Below are 26784 nucleotides of genomic sequence, written 5' to 3' on the forward strand. Positions count from 1 at the left end.
CAAATAGAAGCTGTGGACAAAATGGTAGATAAAAATAATGGCATGAACATCCAAATTCAGTAAGCTAAATGAGTGTAATATTTCAAAGAGATTTTTTGATTTTTAAAGAGTTTCTTTTGCTGAGAATTATGTTCTGTAATGTGCCTGTATTGAATTTTTTAGTAGTTTGAGAGGTAAAATTAATTAGAAAATGGAAGGCCTGAGTTTATTCCTGTCAAATGTACAGTGAGGACAAATCATTTGACTTGTTAATTTTATCTTTTGTAAAATGAGGATCATTCCTGCTTCTCCTTTCCTGATAGTGGCATTATAATAATATAATGTGATCTATGAAAAAGGGTTGATAATTCAGCTAAAACAGTATTCTGTAAATCAACTATTTTACAGTCATATTCTGAGAAATTTTGTACATTGAAGTCTTTTCAGCTTGATTATAACCAGAGCACATAAAACTCAGCTGGAGAAATCACCTGCAGACTTTATTATAGCTGCCTTACATTTGACTGAACCATATTCTGCATACATAAGTTGTGTTCTTTCATATGTTTCAGCCATTTTTGCTTTTAAATTAGTGCTGTTGCTAGATTTGTAATATATAACTCACCTTTCATTGAGGTTTCAATGAGCCTTTTCTATGTCTCCAGGCTATTTGAGATAACTTTTTTTAAAATTAGCTCTTGTCCTCCCTCTACAGGAGAATTTGCAGCCTTCAAGTAGCCACACCATCATGGCAGCATCTACTCTTTTTTTCTTAAGTCTTGTGTTCGTAGAATTTGTTAACATCAAAACATCAAGTTCTGTTCCTCAAATCTTTTTTTTTTTTTAAGATAAAAAATTTTCATTGCATAAGCTAGTGTGGAACAGAATGGAATTTCCCATCCAGCAAAAGAGGGAAGAATGTTTTAGGAACCAGAATTCTCTGCTGCCAGTGTTTCTTCTGCAACACAAATACCACGTGCATACAAGTCTGCCCACTCCCAGGAAGAAAGAGGAGAGACCTTGAATTCTGACCTTTTGATGGTCAGGCATGATGGAAAGAAACTGCTGCTACAGCTTGGGAGATTTGCTATGGAAAGTCTGCCAGTCAACTTTGCCCTTCTAGCTACCAGATCAATAGGAGTCTGATCATCTGATGGGGGCAGTTTCAATCACCAAGCATCGTTCTCTTTTCCTGTTCTGGGATTTTGTTATGGAGCTCTTTCCCCTAGCCACCATTGGATAATTTCTGGGGAATGGAACAAAAATGCAGCATGCCCTTTCAGTGTGGTGCATGTTCAGTCCTTGATAAATTTTATCAAAATGAAGTAATTTAAATGCAGAATGAGAGGAAGAGGAGATAAATTTTGGTCTAGAGGAAGGGGAATGCTGCATCTTTTTCCTAACCTACTGGGTTTCTGACCTTTTCTTTCCTTGCTTACTGAGGGAGTCTGCCTAACCAAGCAGGCTGGAAAACTGCTGGTACACATTGCGTTCTTTTCTCATTGGGTCCAGCAAAGAAGACAGGTTTGGGAATTTTTTTCCCTGCACAATGTAGCTAGTTCTCAGGAAAATACAGTTTATATCTTCCTCCTAAGCTCTTCCAGTCACCAAGTACTTCTGTGGCTACTTTGTCCAAGGCACAAAATGCCATGGCAATATCTGATTAAAAACCTACAAAACTACTTAATAATAGTTTTGAAGGTGAGAAAGTTATGTAATTTAAATGTAAGGTACAGGTTTTAATTTCTAAGTTTATTCTATTTATATTTTTATTGAAAAGAAAATAATTTTCAGATTTAATTGAATTGGAATAAAATACTTCCCACCAGAATTATATATTGTGAAAATTGTATTTTGTTATATGAACCGTTAAAGAAAGATCAGTTATCCTTTTCTCTACCTAAATATGGGGAGTCCTAGCATAATTTCAAATATTTATAGTTTTTAAATTAATGGTACTTGCTGGATCCACACTAACATCTTTGCTAAAATCTCACTGTTTCTTCCAACTTACACTCCTTCCTACATTATATCCTACATGTCTCTTTCCAATCCTTTATCTAGAATATGCATCCTAAAATAAAAATGGTGGTGTCCCCATTAATTCTTCTTCTTCCTTTTTTTCCCAGGCCTGGTCTTCAAAAGGTTGGGTTGATTTGAATTCCTTGGGCAGAGAATAGAGACATTTTAGGGATATTGGGACTGAGGGATGATGTGTGAAACTTAACATCAGTTACATTTATAGAAAGAGCTGCTGTGGTATTAAGAACCTCATTCTTTATAATCTTTGTACAGAAATTTTAGCTTCCTTTGGCCTTTTCTAAAGGGTAGTAAAAAATCACAGTAGTAGCAAAGCAAGTGACTCTGGATGTATTAATGGGGCAAATTTAATATCTCCCTTATGAATCTAGGATTTAAAAATGTAAATTAAACCAAATCTACTTAGCTCAGCCAGGCTATAGCCAAGGACCGAAAATAAATCAGGGAATTAGGAATCGTTATTTTAAATTTCAAATTGGAACTCCTAGCTCTGCTATCTGCATTTCAACCTTCTAAAGCTCACTTGGAATACCTGTATTCCAAGGAAGGCCCACTGAAAGTTTCATGGACTTGTAAAAGATTATCCAAGTAGAATGGAAATATTCTGAAGTTATTAATCATTTTGGAAAACAGCGTGTTCTTAAGCAGAGCAGTATCTTACAAAAGCAGAACAGATTCTTAAAAAATTCAGACATTGCAAAGATGGAAATGTTTTATGCTGATTTGAAGAACATCTTTGTGCATAATACTGCCTCTTCTAAAAGCATTGTTTATTTTTCTTTTTAAATATGTCCCCATGGATTCTTTTAGACATGATTGTGTTCTCCTTACTAAGACTGGCTTACTAAGTCTCTGTGGGTTGAGAGACCTGAGCTTGAACAATAGGGGTGTGTATTCAATGGCTGCTGAGAAAGTGGAATCTTTTGGAGTGGCTTGGGTGCAGGACTACCTCAGCACGGCAGGTGGGCACACAGAACTAATCATGGGAGAAGCTTCACGTTTGAATTTTCGGAGTAAAATTTGAGGTGATAAACTTTTTCTTCCCTTTCACTTCAGAGTATCATTTGAAAAGGGGGAGCAGATTTAACTTGATCTGAAACAAAACTGTGCCCAGAAGCCAGGCTCAGGGTATTCTTGAGAGATTGTATAGAGCTCTTAAAAATAAAAATAAGTAAAATTTTTCAAGTTCCATTTCTTCCTTAATCCATCAAATTTTTCTTCTGATTTGCAAATGACATGAAAAAGAGGTTACTTTTGAGTCTTATTTGCTTTATTTTTTGATGCTTAGGCTACAGATAGACTTTTGAGCTCCTAAGAAAACACGAGGAATAACTCCTTGTTTGTGCAAAGCACTTTATGAATAATTTGTTTAGATAGTATGTGCTGCTTCATGGATTATCTCTTAAGGCTGTAATTATCAGTCTTTTCATAAAGTGGCTGCAGTGCCTTCTGTAATGTATTTTATCTTGATAGGGAGAGGTAAAGCCTTCTGAAAAAAATTGAGAGCAATTGTAATTGTTAAACTAGCGTGTAGGACCTACATGTTTGCCATTGAGGTAATATTGACCAAAAAAAGCAGTTTGTAAAAGGAACTTGTGAATAGAAAATCCAGTGTGATCATTTATACTTATGTGCACCTTAAAAAAAGACACTGTCAAATTCTGGTTCCTGAACATTCTGTCCCTGCTTGTATTTGAGATTTGGTAGGACATAATGGGGCAACCTAAAAGATAAAATCCCATATAAATTACATGCTTTATGTTGGTATTGGAGAAGAAAGAGCATTATAGTTAAATAATTCAAGACTTCAGCACTGTCAACCTGAAACTTTGTACACATTTCCTAGATCCTTGTTCGGTGCAGTCACAGCTCTCTTATCACACAACTTTATCTTTTATTGATCAGGCAGTGTTAGAGCTGCTGCACACTCCTACTCAGATCTCACCTGTCCCTACTGTACATTCACCTCCAGCCTCAGGCAGACCTCATTTAGCTTTAGTTTGAAACACACTGCAGGGTTCAGGTGACCTCTTCAAAAAACTACCTCCTCAGAATGAGGTAATGAATATTTATTTATTTTAAAATATGAAAAGTCAGAAGCTCTAGAACATGAAGATGATTTAAGATTTTAACTTTTATGTGTACTTGTATATGAGCATTCTCATTTTGTCCTAAAGGGCATTATACATTTTAGCAGTAATACTGGGGGAAACAAAAAAAAAAAAACCTGTAGTGCAGAGTATCAGAATGTTATTGAAAGTGGTGTCAGAATCTGTGTAGGGGTATGTTTCAGAATCTTAACCTTAAGTCACTTGCATGAAGTTAAATAGTTACAGTATCACTTCACTAACTGATATAATTTTGATTTTCAGTAGGCTTGGCAAAACAGTGCATCTTAATGAGTGAGTGAGCCACAGCTTGGTCACATGCACAGATATTCATATAGAGAGACTGCCCAGCTAAGAGGGTAGACAGGTTACCCATTTTGCAAGATTCTCTCCTTTGTCCAGGTTGGCATTGTAAGTGCTAGAATATCAGCACTTTGTGATTCACATATTCCAACCTTTAGGCTATAAAAATCCACAGCCAGAGATGGAAGGGTTACTGTATGAACAGCTAATAGCTTACAGGTCATACATAGAAAAGTTGTAGGTGAGGTTCTAGAAAATACCTTGACAATTTGCCAAATGATCTTACTGTGCCTTCATGATGCAATAAAAATAAAAATTTTAAAAAGGTAAAATTTTAACAGAAATCTGATTTGTGAAGAGAGCAGTCACTCTGGTTTAACTCAGCTGTGTTAATACTTTTTAGAGTGCAATTTAGACTGCAAAGATAAATGCAGTGAAGAGTTTATAGCCAAAATTTCATTTAAAAAAACATGAGAAAACTGGTAAATTTTCAGCAAACAAAATTATTTTTTTAAAGCACATAATCCCTAGTATAGTCAGATATATTTATCACATAGAGCAACTAGGTTGAAAATACAGTGGTGACATTTCTAGAGAAACTTTTTCTACTCCCATATGTTATTCAAAGCATGGAATTTTTATACAACAGGAATGTTTGATAGACATTTTAAGAAACTGAAGTTTAGTGTTTAATTACTGTATGCTGGGCAACAATCATGTGTAAGAACTTAAGTGAGAAAGGGGAAATTAAATGTTAGACAGAATTTCATCTGTTTGCAGAGTATTGCTGCCAACCTTGACACTGTTTTCAGCGTCTGATATGTCAACTTTCCTCCCAGGACTTGTACGCAAATTAAGCAAGGCTGTGCTACTAATGTTCATTGAGTACTGTGGGGGCCAGGTGGGTGGTCTCTGGAGGCATCCCTTATGAAGATGCATTGAAATTTTTAACAACCTGCCCAGGTGGGTGTAAAACTGGACGTGTACTGCAAGGTGTGATTTTTTTGAATCTTGCTTCATTCCTCACCACCCCCAAGATAGTCAATATTTTGTCTTCAGCGAGTTCTTCAGATGTTTTATTAAGATGAATCACTAATGCCCTTAGGTAGTGGAGTGTAATAGCATCTGTGCCTGCAGAGATGACAATTTATATATTGGCCAGAGGAGAATGAAGTGGCCAGTGTATTCACATTCCATATTGCTAGCTCTGGTGAAATATAAATAACGGTTAAGATTTTTATTTTATCAGTACACTAGAAAGTAAGCTTTGTTTTCTGGCTTTCAGATAACCTACTTTCGGCAAAGACATTGAAATTAAAATTCAGTCCTAAATTTTGTAATTAACAGTTCCTATCAGGTATTTTTAAGGTAGAAAAGGACAGAAACTTAAGTCCTAAAATCTTAAAATAAGGTGACAGTGCTTTAAAAAAAAATACATACACATAAGGACAGTCCCTCCCTCCCCATAAAGTGATCAGGCTTGATTTCAACACGCACAGCCTCAACTATTAATTTAATTTTGTTACTCATTAAGTCAGTTTCATTAAAGTGTAGTTTCATTAAAGTGTTTCATTTTATTTAACTGTTTGGACTAATTACAATGATACATAACTAGTTGTCCATGAGGACACAGCCAGTGTTTCCATTTTCTGTGGTGCAGTTTTTAAAGAATTCTGTAGATTGAAGTACTCTTTGAAAACAAAGAAACAAAGTAAGTTTTATCTGTGTTAGTATAAAACAAAAGGGGAGAGGGGTTGTGTGCAAACCATCTGCTTATCCTGGCAGGCTGAACACACATCCAGCCTCCATGACTGACTAGTTCTCATTCATGTAGGGGAATCGACATAAAATTTACTTAAATGCAGTGGAGGAATGGTGAAGTTTACAGGGTAGGAATGGGGGTTATGAGTAAGTTGCTTAGTACTGGTGTTGGTTTGAAAATTACTCTGTGTTGAATTTGTGTGTGGTAAGCCTGTTTAACCCCACGTGTTTTGGTGAAGTATGAGTTATATAGGATGAAATTTCAGACTAGCATAAGCAACAAAGCTCACATACTAGGCACAATGTAGAGAAAATGGACCAAAATGGGGGGAGGGAGGCTAAGTCTGGGGGTAGGAAAAATTGATGTGAGGGTGGGAAGTAAACTGTAATTACCTAAAATAAAATGTAAGCGTGCAATAAGTGTGCTTTTTATTCTAAGCTGTGAACAATTTTTTTAAAAATCATTCCTTCCTAATGCATTTGTGTGTGTTCCATAGCTGATTAAAACCAGCTATGTAAACACGTATCTTTTTATTCATGTTAATTATCAACATAAGTGGCTAACCTTTATGTCTTATTTATCTTCATGTTATATTAGTTTACATACAGGGGCATGTGTGTGTGTGTATATGCTGTACTCTTCCCCCCCTTCATTTGAAAATGCATCCATTGGGTTGTTTCCTTTAGCCATGCCACATGTTAAGTCTTGATTTGCCTTCCTGATACCATGATTTGAAGGACTATCACAGTGATGTTTTTCTGTTGTAATCTCATTTGTTCATTGTATACTCCTGACCCTTCCCTCATTTGGCAATTGCTGCTTATCCTAAAATAGGAGAGGGCAACTGACTTAAAGGGATTGACTTTCACTGTTCATTGACATATGTCCCTTTGAATCCAGTAGTTTTGAATGTTCTTTGGTTTAGACCAAGAAAAGGAAATCACCCCCCTTTTCATGTACTTCTTGGTTAAAGGACAATTCTCCTATAGAGGAGAAGAAAGAGCTATCCTTCATGTTTTAACTGCAGTGAATGAATGGCTCCTGTTCTGCCACTCCAGACCTATGGCAATTCACATACATTCCTCTTCTCTCTGTTACTGCCAAAGGTTTGGTTTTAGTTCACTTCAGTTCAACTCAAGCATTGAAAAAGGTTCTCATGGAGTCTGGGGTATACCCAGTGAAAAGATGGGGACTTTTTAATTGTCCACAGACCTCTCTATACCTACTTTGCAAAAATTACAATGGAATAACTATTTTTAAAGCTTATTTTTCAATTCATAAAAAAAAGGCATTTATTTTCAGTTAAATGGATGATGTCTCCCTCTTGTCCCTTAATCCTCAATGTTTGCTTGAATCCTTTTTATTTTTCACTCTTCCCCATACCCACTTCCTGTTATTTTGGATCTCTTTCTTGCTCAGGTCCCTTCATTTGTACTTTGGAGTTTTACTCCTGTAAATTTGTACAATGGAAAATATTGTTCAGTTTGGATAGAAAGCATGGAGAATTAAAAAAAAAAAAGCTGAAATTCAGATTGAAGAATTTATTTCTGTGTAAAGTTATTTAAAAACTCTGTATTATATAAAAGGTAAAAAAGTTCTATGTACTTGATGTGAATATGCGAATACTGCTATAATAAAGATTGACTGCATGGAGTACTCTTTATCAAGATTATTTTTCTAGTACTATCACATTCAATAACAGAAACAGGGGTTTTGATGGTTCTTCCAGGCAATGGAGGGACTGAGAAATGTACATTTTGTTTCATACATGTTTAGTGCTTGTTGGTTATTTATATGAGGAGTATTTTAAAGTTAGTTGCCAAGATTAATGCCTGGCACATTAAACATGCTTTACTACTTGTAACCAAATTTTTGTCAGGTGATGACCTTCAAGTATTTTGTGATGTTGTGAACCAATGTATTTTTAGTTTAAAATGATTGCTCTTCTCCTTGTGTTTCAGATGAAATCTGTGCTGTAATTAAGTAATTTACAGAATGTATCTGTAGTTCACCTTTGAATTGTAATTTTCAAACTTTTTTGACACAATTCACAATACATTTTCTATGGTGACACACAAAATATACACATAAACATATATATATTTGAAACTATGCATTCGTTTCCTATTCTATTTTGTTTTTTCAAAGTGCTGGTTACTCCCATAGAATTCATTTCTTGCATTTGATGTTGTGACCTGAAGTTTAAAAAGCACTTACATCTTCAGACAAAATATACCAAAATACTGGGGTAAAGTTTCCAGAAGACAGGTAAACACTGTTTTAAAACATCACCAGAAATCGTCTGAGAGAACAATAGAGAAATCTTCAAGAGGACATTTGGGGAATCTGGTTTCTGGTCCTCATGCCTCTTGAATTAACTGTAAAATGTTATTGAGACTTAAAATTTTCTTTGAACTGCATTTTGATCATGTAAAAAATATAAACGTGGATAGAAACTTATTTTTAAAATAACCTTCATACATAAATGCGACAGTAATTGTGCCCTTATTTTTTAAGAAGGTATTTATTCTATAATAGAGTTGTTTAAAATTTAGCACAGAATTATGAATGCCTTTGTTACTGTGATCAAATTCTGTTATAAAACCTACCACATTAGTGCTTCTGGAATTTTATCAGGTGCTGTGATAATAATTGGACCTAATGTCTGGGTCATATAGTTCTCCTAGACTCAGAAAATGATAGTGCATAAAGAAAAAGGTTTACACAGTGCTTTATTCTCAATCTGACTTGACCTAGAGCCAGACAGCCAGTTTTTGAACCTCAGCTGTCCCAATACCTTGCGGTATGAATTTGGGTAAATTATCTAACCTATCTATAGTTCAACTTCCTTATCTATAAAATAGAAATAATAGAATATGAGAATTTAATAAGTGAACACATGTGAAGTGTTTAAAACAGCACCTGACCCATAAAAAAGTTTTAGATATTATTTCCTTTAGATATAGCCATCAATCAAATGTTCTACTTAGCTTCTCTTTGGGGCCCTCTCCCACTTAAGTGTTTTCACATATGCTACACAGCAGGAAAGAGGCCCATTCCTTTGAGAGAAGGCTGGGAACAATTTACTGCACCAGCTCAAGTTGGTTTCATAAGCATGGAAAAGAAGATTCCAGTTTATGGAAGCCAGGTGAACTGAGTTTAAAGAATGCTGCTTTTAAAAGGTATCTTTTACTTCAATTCTGATTGATGTCTAAGGAAAAGAGCTAACAGGGTTATGAGTTCACTATTATGGGTTATATTCTTTCAAAATAAAAACTTTATATAGTAGAGGGAGAGGAAACAACAAAAATGAGACCTAAAAAGTGTGAAGAGACCTGATGATCTTATAGTAAAGACTTTAATATCAGCTGAGACGTCACCCTTATATAGGCGAGTAAACAGCAAGCCAAGGGTAAGTGTCTCCAGCACCCCCTTGGAACAGGTGCAGGACTACTGGACCTGACAGTAAGAGAGGGGTGAAACTGTACCACTTGCTTCAGCTTTTGCCACCATTATACCCACTTTGTAACAACTGAAGAGCACCAAATGAAGTGAAAATCTGAGTATTAGGAAATCACATCCTATCCCACTCCTGCTTAAAGCAGGCCAGAGACTTCACGCTGCATTAACATAAAATCTAAACCTTCGACCATGACCTGCTAACCTCAGCTAGTACCATCCTCTCCCTCACTGGACTTGTTTCTTAAACATAGCAACCTAGTTCCCATCTTAAAACCTTTGTTCTTGCTGCTTCTGGTCCCTGGAACACTCTTTCCTCAGACCTTCACACAACTGGTTCCTCCCAATTGTTCAGGTTTCCGTTCAGAGGCCTTCCCTGACCACCCAAAAGATTAACACCCCTACTTCCACCCACCTCTAGCCTATCACCTAATGTTATTTCCTTCATAGCACTTATTAGTAAATCTTATGTATTTATTTGCCTATTGTCTGTTTTTCCTTTCTGAAATGTAAGTTCTCTAACAGCAGAATCTTATCCGTCTTCTTTAGTTCTGTATTCCCAATGTGTAGGTGAGATGTCTAAGTTAAAAAGAAATGAATAGTTGTGCTTTGGGGCAAGTCATTAAGCCATTCTTTACCACAGTTTTTTATATGTGGATGGAGGAAAATCCTGTCCTATCTACTTTCAAAACTGTTGTCTCAGAAAGTTGGAAAATAGTTTGAAACAAATTTTAGAAGAATTGAAAAATCCTTTGTCAACCTTGTTTCCCATTCCTCCATGGAAAGAGTTTTCACACTGAGAATATGCATATGACTAAAATACTAGCTAAATAGGCAGTATAGCATTCTTGGAATCAGAACTAAACTCACACACCAGTTGTGTGACCCTAAGCAAGTTACTTCATATTCTTGAGTCTCAAAGTCCTCATTGGTAGATGGAGCTAACGCCTACCTACAACATGTGGTACCCAAGAGAATCTAATGAAAAGGGTATCACTTAACACATCAGTTGGAACACAGGAAATAATCCACAAAGGGGGTTGTCATTACCAGAAATACCCATAACTCAGTTCCTCATTCTTGACCAAATCACTTTATGATTTTTATTTACAATATGAAGTCTTTTGTTTCTTGATGTTCTCACTTGGCTCCTGCAGGAAAAAAAAAAAAAAATAGAAAACTTTCAAGTACTTTTAAAAAATTCAAATCTATAATTCTTGATTATTCAGGCATTTATAGAGCACCAATTACATGAGTAGCCTTGAAGAGGAGAGAAGCAAAATCACTCTGCTCTCTCAAAGGGTTTATAGTCTAGTCATTAAAACAAAATGTTAATGATTATGTATGGAAATATTGGGTAGTTTTAAAAATATTACCAGATCCTCAAAAGAGAAAAAGACCAGTATTGTAGGAAGATAGGAAAAGAGGTGATCAGTGTTGGTTAGACATGTTAACACAGATGGAGTGGGAGGCCTGGTAAGGACTAGGACTTCTTACTGTCTGTAAGCAAAACTAAAGACACAAAGACAAGCTGTAAAACAGCTTACCTGTATCCCCTATGATGACATTTTATCCAATACTACTACTACTTACAACCCAAAAATTGCTGTAACTTTAATGCCAATATACTACTACTAATTAAAGTTTTAATGGTAATACTAGCAGTAGGATTTAATTGGAACACTTAACTATCATTTAATGCTTACTATCCTTTAAAACAATTTCCAAGGCATTTTGAATCATGGCAATTATTAAAATGCAATCATTCATTTAAAAACACGTTAAATGAGAATGTTGTAACCCCTGAGGATCTGGCAGGTGCAGAGGGGAGGAGAGAATTCTCCCTTTGAAAGAAGACTCTAACTTCCTAATCTTAAAAATGAAAGAGCCATAACCTTTTACTATCTAAAAAGTTATTTTTCCATATGGCTTTATAGAGTAACTTCATACATGGGATCTTCCCATTTTTGTCACTATTGACTTAAACACTGAGAGCAGAACATTGTATTTTTGCAACTACAAGTTTTTTTTATGTACTATAAACTCCATATCTGTCTTGTTTACCTTGTACTCCCTGTGCCTTGCACAAAGAGTTGGTACTTAAGTATTTGGTCAATGAATAGATAAATGGGACCCTAAATTACAACATACCTTAGGAAAAATAACTTTAAAACTTACACTGAAAAGGAAGATAAGACCAAAAAGGTGAAGGGGGAAGGGTGGCAGCAAATGAGAAAATAATAAAGGCAGAAATTAGACAGTTGGTATGGTTAATTGTGCCTTGTGCAGTTAGGATATGCACTGTTTCTTTGAGCCCACCATAGATTCAAGATCAAAATAAATCATTACTGACAAAAACTAAGATGACTTTTAAAATATAGGAATTTTGGGTATACCCACTTGTAAAGAGTTGAGTCTACATTTTCAGTCTTCATCATCAGGAGGAATACCTAGTTCTTCATCTGTCCATTGAGAAGGATCTGGATATGGAAAGTGACCCTGGTGACAACCATTAAAAAAGTCAAGAATCTATGATCCATCCAACTAATTAAATTTAATGAGAAATCTTGAAAGAAAAAAAAAGGGGGTAAGGCTAACTGCCTAATATTACAGCCCTTGACATACCACAGGAACAAATCTAACTACTTTACTTGATGGCCCACCGGTTCTTCAATCTGTCCATTACTGGCTATAGATTGAATTTTAAAAACCTCCCCACTTTGGAGTTACCAGCCTGAGCCAACATTAAGTGTTTGTGATGGGTGGGGAAATGGAAGCAACAGATTTCAAAGACACCCATATCTTAGCCATGTCTTGAGGGCCTGGCAAAATATAAATGTTTCAAACTCTCCTATCATTCCTGCTGCGAGATTTAGGAGTCTTGAGTTGACTTCATCATCTTCAATCCTCACCTAAGGGCATCTGGCTTTGTCATCATTTCATGCCAGACAGTCACATATATATTTCTGACACCTGACCTACAATGAAATATGGGTATTAAAAGTAGGAAATGTGCTGTCAGCTCAAAGACCACCTAAGCAGCTCTTTACCAGAGGTAAGGCACAGAGATGTTCTAAAAGAAATGGTATATTTAGCAACTTGACACTAAATCTTGTATACTGTTTAAATTTAGGATTTTTTCTTATCCTAAAAACAAAGCCTGATTTACGAAAATTAGAATATTTTGGATCAGCAAGCACAGATTCCAATGTCTCAAAGGTATTAATTCCCTAGAAAACAGGGTCTGCAGATGTGATAAAAGCTCAGTTGAGGCTAATGACATGTTACAAAGTCTCACCAGTAACTAATTTTCCTCCTCAAGACAAATTAATCCACAGCCATCCCACCCAAACCTGGCTGCCTGGGGACTCTCAAGAAACTATATGACACTCATCATGTTAAGATATTCAAGTGTGAAAAAGTGAAAACTGGCCAAAACATGCATCCTTTACCTACCAATGAACCCCTAGTTCAGAAGGTAAAGAATTAGCTTCTAGTCTCCCTTCCAAATAATGACACCTTAACAGAAACCACAAAACATGGACTACCTAAACGTACATCCTCGAATAGAAAAGGTCAGAAGATACATGTTTCATTAAATAACAGAACTCCTTGCATACTCCTTGCATATAATATAGACAACATGGTGGAGAACAATATTTCCAGATAGAAAAATGGTCTATAAACAGAAAAATAAGCAAGCTAAGCTATTAATATATCTGTCCTTCCCCCACCCACAAAAGGACAAAAATTATTATCCTGCACTTACCAGCACAGCATCTGAATCATGCCAAAAACGCCAGAGAATCCAAAACCACATGGTTGCGCTGAAGAACTCAGCCTGAATCACCTGAGATCTAGTCAGCTGAGGAAATTGTCTATAACGAGGCTCTATATGTGCACCACCACTAGCACTACAAGACAAAATGAAAAAGGTGTTAAACTGTTTGCTGCATCTTCAAAGTATTAAGTCATTCAAAACCTGGATTTAAAACCTAGAAACTAAACTTGATGTTTCTCATCCCTTCATCCGAAATACAAATGACAGAAGTCCACAATCCCTTAAAATAACCATTTTTTCATAAGCTTTCTTTAAACTCTGTAGCAGCAAAAACTGTCCTGAAATGACAAGAGGCTAACTGTGGTTTTCATTCAGTGACTATTCATGACTATTAATGTGTTGTTGACTATGAGGTGTTGGCCCCAAGGGTTTTGGTTAAGGGGTTGTGAACCTGGAGTAGTAGTTAATAGCTTATCCAGAAAAAGAAACAAGCAAATTTATTATGCTCTCTTTAGCCTTCTATTTCAAAGGCCAATTATGTCCTCTGCCGTATTATGATCTTTATTAAAAGATAACCATATAGGAAAGAAGATTTAACAAATCCCTTTTCATATGCCAATAGCTCTGAACAAAGTAAAGAACATTAAACAGTAAGACTGTTGTGCTTTTTTTTATTTTGAAATAAATTCAAAGTTATAGGAACAGTTGCAAAAACAATACTAACCCCATACACAGAATTCCATCATACCGACCCTCCTCCCCCGATAGCCCAATCCACCAACTTTAACATGCTGTCACATCGCTATTTCTTTCCCTCCCTCCCTCCCTCCCTATCATCCATCATCTATTCCTCTGTCTTCTGCACATATGAGAGCAAGCTGCACACATCCTTGAACATACACTAGAATTCACATATACACTTCCCATGAACAAGAACATTCTTTTATGCAATCCCATTAAGTGCAGCTAAGAAGTACAAGAGATTCAACAATGATACAAAGCTTACATTCTATATTTCCTTTTCCTTGTGTCTCAACTGTGTCCCTTTGAGCCACCTGTCCTCATCCTCCAATCCCATCCAAGTTCATCCTTGGCATTCAATTGTCATCTATTTAGACTTTTTTTTTTTTTTTTTCAATTGAGGAAACATATATACAGTCTAAATCTTCCCATTCCACCCCCTCCCAAGCCTTCCATTAGTGGGATTAATCACATTTAGAATGTTGTAAAGCTCTTTCCCACCATCCATTACTAGAAATTTCCCTTCACCTCAAACAGCAACCCTACACTCATTTCTTAACTCTCCATTGCCCCTTCCCCCATTTCTCTTAACCCATACTCTACTTTTCATCTCTATGGTTATATTCTCTGATAATTTCTTTGTGTTTACTGTGGGGCTTAAAATTAACCTCTTACATCCATAACAATCTTGTTTTTCTTTGATACCACCTTCACTTCAATAGGACACGTAAACTATGTTCCTATACTCCTCCATTCCCCCACCTTTATATAGTTGTCTAAAATTACATATTTTACATTGAGTTCAAAACCACTGATTTGTCATTAGAGTTTGTGTATTTTATATCACGTAGGAAGTAAATAGTGGAGTTACAGTTCAAAAATTATTGACTTCTATTTGTATTCCATTGTGGTTGGAGAATGTGCTTTGAGTGCATTCAAATTTTTTAATTTCTTGAGGCTTATTTTATGTCCCAGCTTATGGTTCCTTCTGGAGAAAGATCCATGATCACTAGATAAAAATGAGTGTCCTGGTGATTTGGGATGTAAGGTACTACATATGTCTGTTAAAATTCTCTGTATCTCTTTCTCCTTTCTTCGTTTCTCTGTTGGTAGGGCTCCCTTTAGTATCTGAAGTAGGGCAGGTCTTTTATTGGCAAAGTCTTTCAGCATTTGTTTGTGAAAAATTTAAGCTCTCCCTCAAATTTGAAGGAGAGTTTTGCTGGATAAAGTATTCTTTGCTGGATAAAGTATTCTTGCAGTTGCTCCTTTGCAGCAACCGTCTTCCCAAGGGTAAAACCTATGGTAGAGGGCTCAACCCATCAAACCACTATATGTTTCTACAAATTTTTTAAAAACCAAAAACATCAATAATTCAGAAAATAACAACAAGAGCAAAGCCCTATAGATTTGTGAACCTTAATGTTTCTTTGGTTCTTGATACATTTCACCAGGATCCTTCTTAATCCTCTCCCATTCTAAAAGATTGTTATTATTTATGCAGTGTTAACCATGAGTCAGGAACCAAACTAAGCATTTTATATGCATTATCTCATTTAATTTTAATAGTAACCTTATGAGATAGATCTTACGATAATTAAGATCTGAGGTGTTGTTTGATGGCAATGCCCAAGGTCTTAAATGTTGCCTGCAAACAAGCAACATTAATAATTTTCTCATTTTATGAACCATAAATTTTCATTAGAATTCTGATCAACATGATAAAACCAATGTTACTGAAGAGAGATAAATTCCATTTTTGTGTAAATATTTATCAGATTATACAATACTTTTATTTAAAAGGCTCTATATAAAATATTAACAGCAATTAGCTATGGAGGGATGGTAAAAGAGGGAATTTTTATTCTTTCTGCATACATATGTATCTTTTTTTACACTGACCATGTATTACTTTTAAAAGATGCCTTCAAGCATCAACACTTTACAATCTGAAAAATATATCATACTGTTTCTATTATTCCCTCAGATGCTGTGACGGTTAGGTCCACGTGTCAACTTGGCCAGGTGACTGATAGTACCCAGCTGTGTGGTCAAGCAAACCCTGGCCTGACAATTGCTGTGAGGATGTTTGTGGCTGGTTAATAAACCAACAGGCTGGTTTATTAAATCATCAGTCAATTGACTGCAACTGTGACTGATGACTCACCAAAAGGCATGTCTTCCACAATGACAGAATGCAATTGGCTGGATTTGATCCAATTAATGAGTTGAAGACTTACAAGCAAAACAGTTAGAGGACCTTCACTTCTTCTTCAGCTGCCCAGTGAAGCGTTTCCTGAGGAGTTCGTCGAAGTTGCCGGTTCATTTCCCAAGGAGTTCGTCGAAGTTGCCAGTTCGTTTCTTGAAGAGTTCATCGGACATCTTCCTTGGAGTGGAGTTTGCTGACTGCTCTACAGAATTTGGACTCGTGCATACCCACAGTTGCGTGAGTCACTTTTACAAATCTGATAGTCAGAGACACCTCTCATTGATTCTGTTTCCCTAGAAAACCCTAACTAATACAGATGCCAATTCTATATAGCAGTATTTATTTAGGATCTATCTGTGTAAACAGATATCATGTTATACAAACAAACACGAAGTATACTTTAATATATTGTAACAACAGTCTTCCTCTTTAATAGGTTTTAGATACAATCTAGTTCTAAGGGCCTATTAAAATAAATAATAAAATTTATTTTATTAAAATAAAAGATTTGAGTGGTAGTAGGATTATAGTTCCAGTCGACTCTCAGCAACTTTCTAGATTTCCTAATTGCTATAGTGGCATGCGGTTATTTAACTATGACCTGAAATAACTGGGTCATTTACTGTGAGGCAGAAATCTTTTTTGAACAAAGATTTGAGAGACTACAGTTATTGAAAAGGAACATATAACCTAACAATTGCCATGATTAAGGAATGCAGCAATTCAGTAAATGCCTAATTGACTGTCATGTTCCAAACCAGGTAAACTGCACTATGGAAAACTAGATAACCTGAACAACCCTCCAAACTCAAACAATTATAATGTCAGCTGAAATTTTAAAAAAAATAAAAAAAATTTTTAAAATACATCACTGACCAGTAACAAAAAGAAGGAATCTGTGAAGTGCAAAATCTAAATAAAAATAAAGCTTGGAAAGTAAGCAAGAGCCAAAGCTGGCATTCACGCTGAAGGTTTCTGCCATACCCTGGAGTTCTTGAACCTCTACCTAGTCAGCTATGGGAGTGCAGGAGACAGGAGAAACAGCCTGGGGTCCACCCAAGATGAAGAGTATAATTATTAGACCCCTGAATAAACTAAACCTGAAGTCCCATAGTCTGAATGAAAAAAAGAACTTCCATGAATAAGGAAAGAGGAATCTGTTACGAAAAGCCAGTCCTCAAATGGGTTTGCACCCAAATTCACACTGCCTGGGTAGGACTCACATGCTGCAAAGCATCCAAAGTCAATAATTTAATTTAAAGTGATCTTGGACTGGTTGCACTCTCAGGAAGCTAAGAGATACCACTTCACATCCATCTAGCATGGCTAATATTTTAAAAATGGAAAAAATCAAGTGTTGGCCTGGCTGCAGAGAAATAGGAACCCTCGTACATCATTGGTGGGAATGTAAAATGGTGCAGCTGCTGTAAAAACAGTTTGGTGATTCCTCAAAAAGTTGAACAAAGAACTCATACAAACCAGCAATCCCATTTCTGAGAAATGTCTGTTCAAGTCTTTCCCCTATTTTTAAATTGGGTCGTTTTCTTTTTATTGTTGAGTTGAAAGACTTCTTTATATATTCTGGATATTAAACCCTTTTCAGATGTGTACTTTCATATCCCAATGATATGAAAACAGGGACTCAAACAGATATTTATACACTGATGTTCACAGTGGCATTATTCATAATTGCCAAAAAATGGAAGCAACCCAAGTGTCCATCAACCAACAAATGGATCAACAAAATGTGGGATATCTGCAATGAAATTTATTCAGTCATAAAAAGGAATGAAGTCCCGATGCATGTGACAACATGGATAAAACTTGAGGACATTATGCTGAGTGAAATACACCAGACACAAAAGGACAAATGTATGATCTCACTGATTTGAACTAATTATAACAAGCAAACTCATACAGTTAGAATCTAGCATATAGGTCACCAGTGGATGGAGTGGGATCAGAGAATGGGGAATTGATGCTTAATTTGTACACAGTTTCTATTTTGGTTGATTGTAAAGGCTTGGAAATGGATGGTGGTGATGATAGCACAATATCGTGAGTGTAAATAACAGCACTGAATTGTATAGGTGAATGCGGTTAAAAGTGAAAACTTTAGGTCCTATATGGCACTAGAATAAAACTTGAAAGATAAAACAGAACTGTGTAACACAGGGAACCATATCATAGACAATGGACTATAGTTAATAGTACAAGAATGTTACTGCATGAATTACAACAAATGTATAACTTGTAGTACAAGGTGTTAATAAAAGGGTAGTATATGAGGGAAATAAATACCTAATGTAAACTATGGACAATAGTTAATAATACTATTTTAATAATTTTTGTTCAATTGTAACAAAGGTAACTACTGTTAAAAAAGAATAGTAAAATTATTTTAAAAAGTGCTATCAATTGTAACAAATTTCCACTTCAATGCAAGGTACTGGTGGGGTGGTGGTATATGGGAATCCTGTATTTTATGCATGATTGTTCTGTAAACTCACAACTTCTCTAATAAAAAAAAAAATTTTTTAATGAAGGAGACAGACAGAAGATGGAGGCACAGAGAGGACTGGAAGTTAGTTAGTCCCCCTGGAGCAACTAATAAACAACCAGGAACAACTAGTAAATGACCTGGAATAACTGCTGCAGGACAACCATGACTGCCCACACATTGTACACCAACCTAGATTGGGAAAAATGCCTGAGATCACAGTGTGCAATCTGTGAGTAGAAACTGTGTACATGAGCCAGGAGCTCCTTCCCCCAATAGCAGCCCAAACTGCAAAGCCTGCTGTGATAGAGAGCAGCACTCTCTGAACAAGCGAATATTCCTCAATCCAGATCCAACTGCGGTTTTAGTTGGCAAACGTGGACTGCTCAATGCAAGCTTCATATCCCCAACAAACAGACAGAGGCTTTTAGTGACAACCGACCTTGAAGACCAGGGGATTTCTCTGTGCCGGGCCCAGAGGACCTGGTGCTGTCTCTGGCTGGTGGGTGAAACTGGGGACTGTGGACTGGCCCTGAAAGGGGGCTTTCTGTCCCTTTTTCTCTCTCTCAACCTGAACGGCTCAGTGGAGAAAGTCTCAGCCATTTTCAGCTCACAGCACTCTGCACTGGAGAAAGCCTCAGCCATTTTCAGTTCCCAGTGCTCTGACCCAAACAAGGGTAAAGATAGCAGAGTCAGAGAGACAATGAACCCATTTAAATGCAAATGAAAGCTCCATAGGGGTGTATCTTCCCTAAGAAGAAAGAAGTGGTGCTCAGCTCTACTACCTGCCTTCCATTCAGAACCAGACCCAAGAGCCTGGGGGAAAACAGCCATGGGCTACACCTCCTTAACACCAATCATGAGCTAAAGGCTGACCAGCGCCACCCGCTGGGCAGGTTAAGAAAGGCCCAGCAGCTTGAAGCCTCACAGGGTGTGTCAATCTTCTAAGATACACCGTCAGGGAGACCTGATACTGAATATTTCCTTCTTCTGGGACCTGAGCCCATTCTGGTCTGGGAAAACCTGATTGGGGTAACCAAAGAAACCAGATGCCTAGACAACAGAAAACTACAACCTACACTAAGAAAAATGAAATTATGGCCCAATCAAAGGAACAAACTTACACTTCAACTGAAATACAGGAACTGAAACAACTAATGCTAAATCAATTTAAAAAGTTTAGGGAACATATGGCAAAAGAGATGAAGGTTATAAAGAAAACTCTGGGCATAAATAAGGTAGAAATCGAAAGTTCGAAAAAACAACTAGCAGAAACTATGGAAATGAAAGGCACAACACGAGACATGAAAGACACAATGGAGACACACAGCAGATCTCAAGAGACAAAAGAAAACACTCAGGAACTGGAGAACAAGACACCTGAAATCCTACACACAAAAGAACAGACAGGAAAAATATGAGCAACATCTCAGGGAAATGAATGACATGAAATGCATGAATGTATGTGTCATGGGTGTCCCAGAAAGAGAAGAGAAGGGAAAAGGGGCAGAAGCAATAATAGAGGAAATGATCAATGAAAAGTTCCCATCTCTTATGAAAGACATAAAATTACAGATCCAAGAAGCGCAGCATACCCCAAACAGAATAGATCTGAATAGGTCTAGCCAAAGACACTTGATAATCAGATTATCAAAGGTCAAAGACAAAGAGAGAATCCTGTAAGCAGCAAGAGAAAAGTGATCCATCACATACAAAGGAAGCTTGATAAGACTATGTGCAGATTTCTCAATAGAAACCACGGAGGCAAGAAGGAAGTGGTGTGATATATTTAAGATACTGAAAGACAAAAACCACCAACCAAGAATCCTATATCCAGCAAAACTGACCTTCAGGTATGAGGGAGAGTTTAAAATATTGTCTGACAAACAATGACAGAGTTTGTGAACAAGATACCTGCTCTACGGGAAATACTTAAGGGAGCACTTCAGACAGGAAAAGACAGGAGTGAGAGGTTTGGAACACAATTTTGGGTGATAGCAGCATAGCAATGTAAGTACACTGAACAAAGATGACTGAGTATGGTTGAAAGAGGAAGGTTAGGAGCATGTGGGACACCAGAAGGAAAGAGGAAAGATAAAGACTGGGACTGTATAACTCAGTGGAACCTAGAGTGCCCAACAATTGTGATAAAATGTACAAATGTTTTTTCATTAGAGAGAACAAATGAATGTTTACCTTACAGGTGTTAAAAATAGGGAGGTATTGGGGGAAAATACAATCAATGCAAACTAGAAACTATAATTAACAGAAACATGTATTATGCTTCCTTTAATGTAACAAAGGCAATATACCAAAGCTAAATGCATGTAAGAGGGGGGCATAAGGGAGGGGTACGGGACTCTTGGCATTGGTAATGTTCTCTGACTCTTTAGTTTAATGCTATCTTTCCTTTTGTTCCTTCCTAGTTGTCATGTTTGTTTCTCTATTTCTTTTTCTTTTGTCTCTCTACCTTCTTTGACTCTTTCTCTTGCTTTGTGGAAGAAATGGAGATGTCCTTATATAGATAGTGGTGACAGTGGTGAATACATAAATACATGACCATACAGGGAACAATCGATTGTTTACTTAAGACAGAATGTATGGGGTGTGAACAAAACCGTCTTTAAAAAAATGGGTTGATGAAGAAACCCTGTGGGCACTATATTGAGTGAATTAAGTCAGACACATAAGGACAAATATTGCAGGAGTCACTGATATCAACTAATTATAATATGTAAACTCATAGACATGAAATGTAAATTACCAGGATATAGAACAAAGCTAAAGAATGGGGAATAGTTGCTTATTATGAGCAGAATGCTCAACTACGGTGAACTTAAAATGTTTGAAAATGAACAGAGGTGATGGTAGCACATTGTGAGAATAACTAACAGTGCTGAATGGTGCATGAATGTGGTGGAAAGGGGAAGCTCAGAATCACATATGTCACCAGAAGGAAAGTTGGAGGTTAAAAGATGGGAATGTATAAACAGTGAACCTTGTGGTGGGCAATGTCCATGATTAACTGTACAAATATTAAAAATCCCTTTCATGAACTAGAACAAATGTATGACACTATAACTAGAAGTTAATAACAGAGGGGCATATAGGGAAAAAATATACCTATTGCAAACTACATACTACAGTTAACAGTATTTTAACATTCTTTCATCAACAGTAACAAACATACTATACCAATACTATGAGTCAACAATGGAAGGGGAGTGGTTAGGGGTATGGGAGGATTTCAGTTTCCTTTTCTTGTCTTTATTTCTTTTCTGACGTAATGAAAATGTTCTAAAAATTGGAAAACAAATTGTGGTGATGGATGCACAGCTGTATGATGGTACCATGGGCAACTGATTGTACACTTTGGATAGCTGGATAATTGTATGGTATGTAAACAATCTCAATTAAAAAATACATATTTAAAGATAACTGATTATAGTCTGGCTATTAGATATTAGGAAGTGATTGTTAATTTTTTCAGGAGTTGATGACAGTATTATGATAATGAAGGAGAGCATCCTTATTTTTAGAGGTGCACACTGAAGTATTTAGGGGTGAGGTGTCTTGTCCGCAACTTAAGGATGATTCAAAAAAATTACATTTACATGTATTTATATAAAGCAATATTAACAATTGTTGAATTGTGGCTTCTGGGTATTGGGTGCTATTGTTGAGTTACTACACTATAGTAATCTTTCAAATTTTCTGTATATTTGGTAATTTTCATTATAAAATTTGGGAAAAAATTTTTTTTAATTTTAAAAAATGAAGGAGAGATTAAGACATTTGTAGATAAACAAAAATTGAGGCAGTTCATCACAACTAGAACGGCTCTACACAAGATGCTAAGAGAGCTCTGCAGGTTGAAAGGACAATAGACAAAGACTGAAGCCACAAGAATAAGGTAAAGCTATACAGTGAGACTAACGATGGGTAAATATATTTGGTTTGTAACTCCACTTTTTATTTCCTACAAGATTTAAAAGGCAAATGCGTAAAATGTAATGGTAAATCAGTGGTTCGGACTCATAATGTATAAATCTTTAATTTTTTAGAACTACATAAAGATGGGGGATAGGGGAGCATAGAAACATTGTGTATAGTACTGAAGTTAAAATTGGTATCAAAGAAAACAAGATTGTTACAGATTTAAGATGTTAATTTTAAGCCCCAAAGTAACTACAAAGAAAATATCAGAGAACCTGCAAGCTAATAGAGACAGAAATCAGAATACAGGTTGCCAGTGGCAGAGGGCAAAGGGAATGGGGAGTTAATGCATAATGGGTGTAGGGTTTCTATGTGGGAAGATGAGAAAGTATTTAAAAATGGAAGGTATGGGTACCGCAATATTGAGAACGGGATTAATCCCACTGAATGGCATGCTTGGGAGTTGTTGAAAAGGGAATGTTTATGTTATATATATATTCCCACAATTTAAAAAGAAAGAAAGAACAATTAGAGAGACAATGGCAATTAAATGCAATATATGATCCCAGATGGGATCTAGCAAGGGAGGAGAAAGGTTCAAAGGGACATCATTGGGACATATGAAAAAACTGGAATACAGACTGCAAGGTTTATATCAATGCTGAATTTCTCAAACTTGATAACTGCACTTAAGGAGGTTACACAGTGAATATCCTTGTTTTTAGGAAAGGTACATGGTGGGATTAAGTACTAGGGAGCATGATGTGTACAAGCTACACTCAAGTGTTCAGAAAAGGCACTGGTGGCTAGACTGACAGATGGATGGATGGATAGACAGAATGATATGGCAATGTGGCAAAATGTTAAAATTGGTGAGTGTGGATATTTGGGCTGTGTGATGGATTGGATGTATTATGTCCCCCAAAATGCCATGTTCTTTGATGCAGTCTTGTGGGGGCAGATGTATTAGTGTTGATTGGTTTGAAATCCTTTGACTGAGTGTTTCCATGGAGATGGGACTCAATCAACTGTGGGCAAGACTTCTGATTGGATAATTTCCATGGAGGTGTTAACCCACCCATTCAGGGTGGGTCTTAATTAAATCCCCAGAGCCATATAAGAGAGCTGACAAACAGAAGGAACTCAGTGCTGCTGCAGCCAAGAGAGTCATTTTGGAGATGGCCATTGAAAGACTTTTGCTAGTCCAGAGTCTGCCTGGAAGAAACTAAGAGAATATCCCCAGACGCCTAGAAACATCCTGGGAGAAAGCCATCTTAAAACCAGAACCCTGGAGCAGACACCAGCCATGTGCCTGTGCCTTCCAGCTAACAGAGTTTTCCAGACATCATCAGTATTCTTCAGTGAAGGTATAGCCTATTGTTGATGCCTTTGTTTGGACACTTTTATGGCCTTAGGACTATAACTTTGCAACCAAATAAATTCCCTTTATACAAAAGCCAATCCATTTCTGGTATTTTGAAAATGGCAGCATTAGCAAACCAGAACAGAGTAGTAGGAGTATATTTGAGTTCTCTCACTGGCTTGCTTGTCAGTCACCACATTCATGGCCTTTACACTTGCTATGTTCTTTGTCTGAAAGCCTCTTCCCTAGGATCTTTGCATGGCTGGCTGCTTCTCATCACTCAGGTCCCAGTTCAAATCACATTCTCTCAGACAGCCATTCCCACATCATCCTAGGTAAAATAACCAATCCACCCCCATCCCAGGCACACTCTTCATCAGCCCCCTGCTTTATTGCCTTCATACCACTTAAAAGTATCTAAAATTGTTCTTACTTTCTAACTTTTGTCTTCTCCGCTCCAGAATGTAAGCTACATTATTTTTCTTGTATTCTGCTATATCCCCAGCACCTAGAAAGAATCCTGACATATATATATATATATATATATATATATATATATATATATATATGATGCTCCATAAATATTTATTCAATTAATTAATTATCACACACTGTGAAATAAGCATGTTATTATGAAAGTGCCAATACCTCAGTGAAGAGAAGCACTCCCTAATCTTCTCCTGCAGGGTCAAGGGCTCTCACTATAGCTCTCCATCACTGACTCTGATCAGTTCATACATGGCTTTTCCTTCTTCCCACCCCACAACTGTCCCATTTCCATATCCTTAATAGATCCATGAATTTAGGCAGGTCACACCTTTAATATTCCTGAGCCTAGTTCCCTAAAAACAATAACAGTTAAATAATACTATATAGTCTTAATTAGGTGCCAGAAGTGGTTTTAAACATTTAGAGAATGGTAATTCACTTAGTTCACTAGGAAATGTACACTACTATTCTTTCATTATATGGATAAAGGAAACTGAGACGTTTAGATTTTAAGAAACTTTTCCAAAGTCATACAGAGTGTGGCAGAGATGGGATTTGAAAACAGGCAGTCAGGAGCCACAGTCCTGCTTATTATCACTACACTGCACTGACTCTTGGTAAAGTATGGATGATGGTCTAAGGAGCTTGGAACATCACCCTCAAAAATCCAGGGTACTAATTTTAGTTCTGCTGTTAGCAAATCTCTCTGCACTGATCACTAATTTTTTGGAAGGTGTGCCCTCCCTTGGCTTCCCAACACCATTCTTTTGTGTCTCCTTCTAGAGCTACCTCACAGATGACTCTTCTTTTGCTTACTCCCTTAAATTCCAATGTTAGCTTTCTTCTCTTCCCAACCTATTGATTACCTCTACTCCCGTGACTGACAGAACTAATTCTCCACACTACAATCGGAGTGATTTTTCAGAGTTAAAATCTGGCCATGTGACAACTCTGATTAACATTTCTCAAGGACCACTATCGTTTCTATTCTAATTTCCTCAGCCAGGGGCCATAACCCTATTCCCCAAGAGTTATAGCCTCATCTCTGCCATTCCCTGCCTCGCACTAGACGCTTCAAAACACATCTTGTTACAAGGTACTTCGTCTGCCTGGAATGCCCTCGCCTCCCCTTTACCAACCCTTGCTCTAAGTACCTTCCACACTTAGCTCAGTCTCGTCTTCCCACACAACAATAAACTTCAGAAGAGTAGGAAACGCCTGGCTCTCCCTACTACAGGGATGGTTCGCCAGTTAGTACTTAATATCTGCGAAAGGAACTCGCGCAGCAGGTGGACCCAACGCGGCGTCAAAGAAGAGCTCCCCAGTTTCTAAAAGAGAGGTACCACCTGACCCGCGGCTGGACTACAAGACCAGCATGCCTCGGGGTGGAAGTCGCCGCAGGGACTCGTATCTGCTCCAGGTGCCCTGTGTCAAGGTGAGGGCGTCCCGGAGACGCGCGCGTTTCAGTTAGAAGCAGGCGAGGCCCCTCCCTCACCCCGACACTCACTGACGGATTCCACCGCCTCCAGCTGTACGGTCGCCGCAGCCTCTGAAAAGACGGCCTCCAACGCGAACCAAAGGCGCCAGCCGTGCCAGAGATAACATGACGGCCTGCGTCTAGATAGCGACCCCCGGGCCGAACCGCCGCTTTCTACGTCACTTCCTCCGGGGCCCCGCCCCGCTCCGTCGACGTGTGCGGCGCCGTCCATCTTTACTGAAGGGGGCGGGAGGGGGGGGCAGAACGGGTAGCTGCTGTTAGCAGGTGTCAGCCATTGCGTTTCAGTCTCTTCCATAGTATGGAGAGCGCTAGGGCCGCTCTCAGAGAGTGCCTGTACGCACGAGCGGGCCCGCAAAACTACTCTTCTGCTAGCCAGCGTTTGGTGGCTTAGATGGTTTGGGTTCTCCCCCGCTGAAAATGAGGATGGTTTAGGCGGGCGTTGGCACTGCTAAGAGACGGCGCTGACAAGGTGCAGCTTGGGAGGAGCCACTCGCTCTTCTACCCCAGAAAAGTTATTTCGAAACTCTGAGAGCGAGTCAGGTTTCTTTAAGGGGTTGTTTCTTGGCTAGGTCTGTTTAGGCCTCGGCGCTTCTCTTTAGGAGCCCCTCTTTTTTGTTAC

General features: G+C 37.5%; 2 protein-coding genes across 5 annotated transcripts in view; one reads left to right on the forward strand and one right to left on the reverse strand.

Annotated features, from left to right (window-relative positions):
- BRAF (B-Raf proto-oncogene, serine/threonine kinase) overlaps positions 1-7846 on the forward strand; it is a 192889-nt gene extending 185043 nt beyond the window's left edge. For all 4 annotated transcript variants that reach the window (XM_037836016.1, XM_037836017.1, XM_037836014.1 and 1 more), the window contains one exon: positions 695-7846. In XM_037836016.1, the coding sequence (XP_037691944.1) occupies positions 695-717 (23 nt within the window). In that variant the 3' untranslated portion in view covers positions 718-7846. The remainder of the gene's footprint in view (positions 1-694) is intronic.
- Positions 7719-26331, reverse strand: NDUFB2 (NADH:ubiquinone oxidoreductase subunit B2). The gene is made up of 4 exons (XM_037836018.1): positions 26175-26331; positions 13421-13565; positions 12052-12150; positions 7719-10802 (listed from the first exon to the last, which is right to left on the reverse strand). Exons 1-3 carry the CDS (start codon positions 26270-26272, stop codon positions 12076-12078), a joined length of 318 nt encoding a protein of 105 aa, XP_037691946.1. The 5' UTR covers positions 26273-26331; the 3' UTR covers positions 7719-10802; positions 12052-12075.
- Between the last annotated feature and the right edge of the window lie 453 nt (positions 26332-26784).

This window comes from Choloepus didactylus, chromosome 5 (assembly GCF_015220235.1).
Source record: "Choloepus didactylus isolate mChoDid1 chromosome 5, mChoDid1.pri, whole genome shotgun sequence".
Classification (NCBI taxonomy): Eukaryota; Metazoa; Chordata; class Mammalia; order Pilosa; family Megalonychidae; genus Choloepus; species Choloepus didactylus.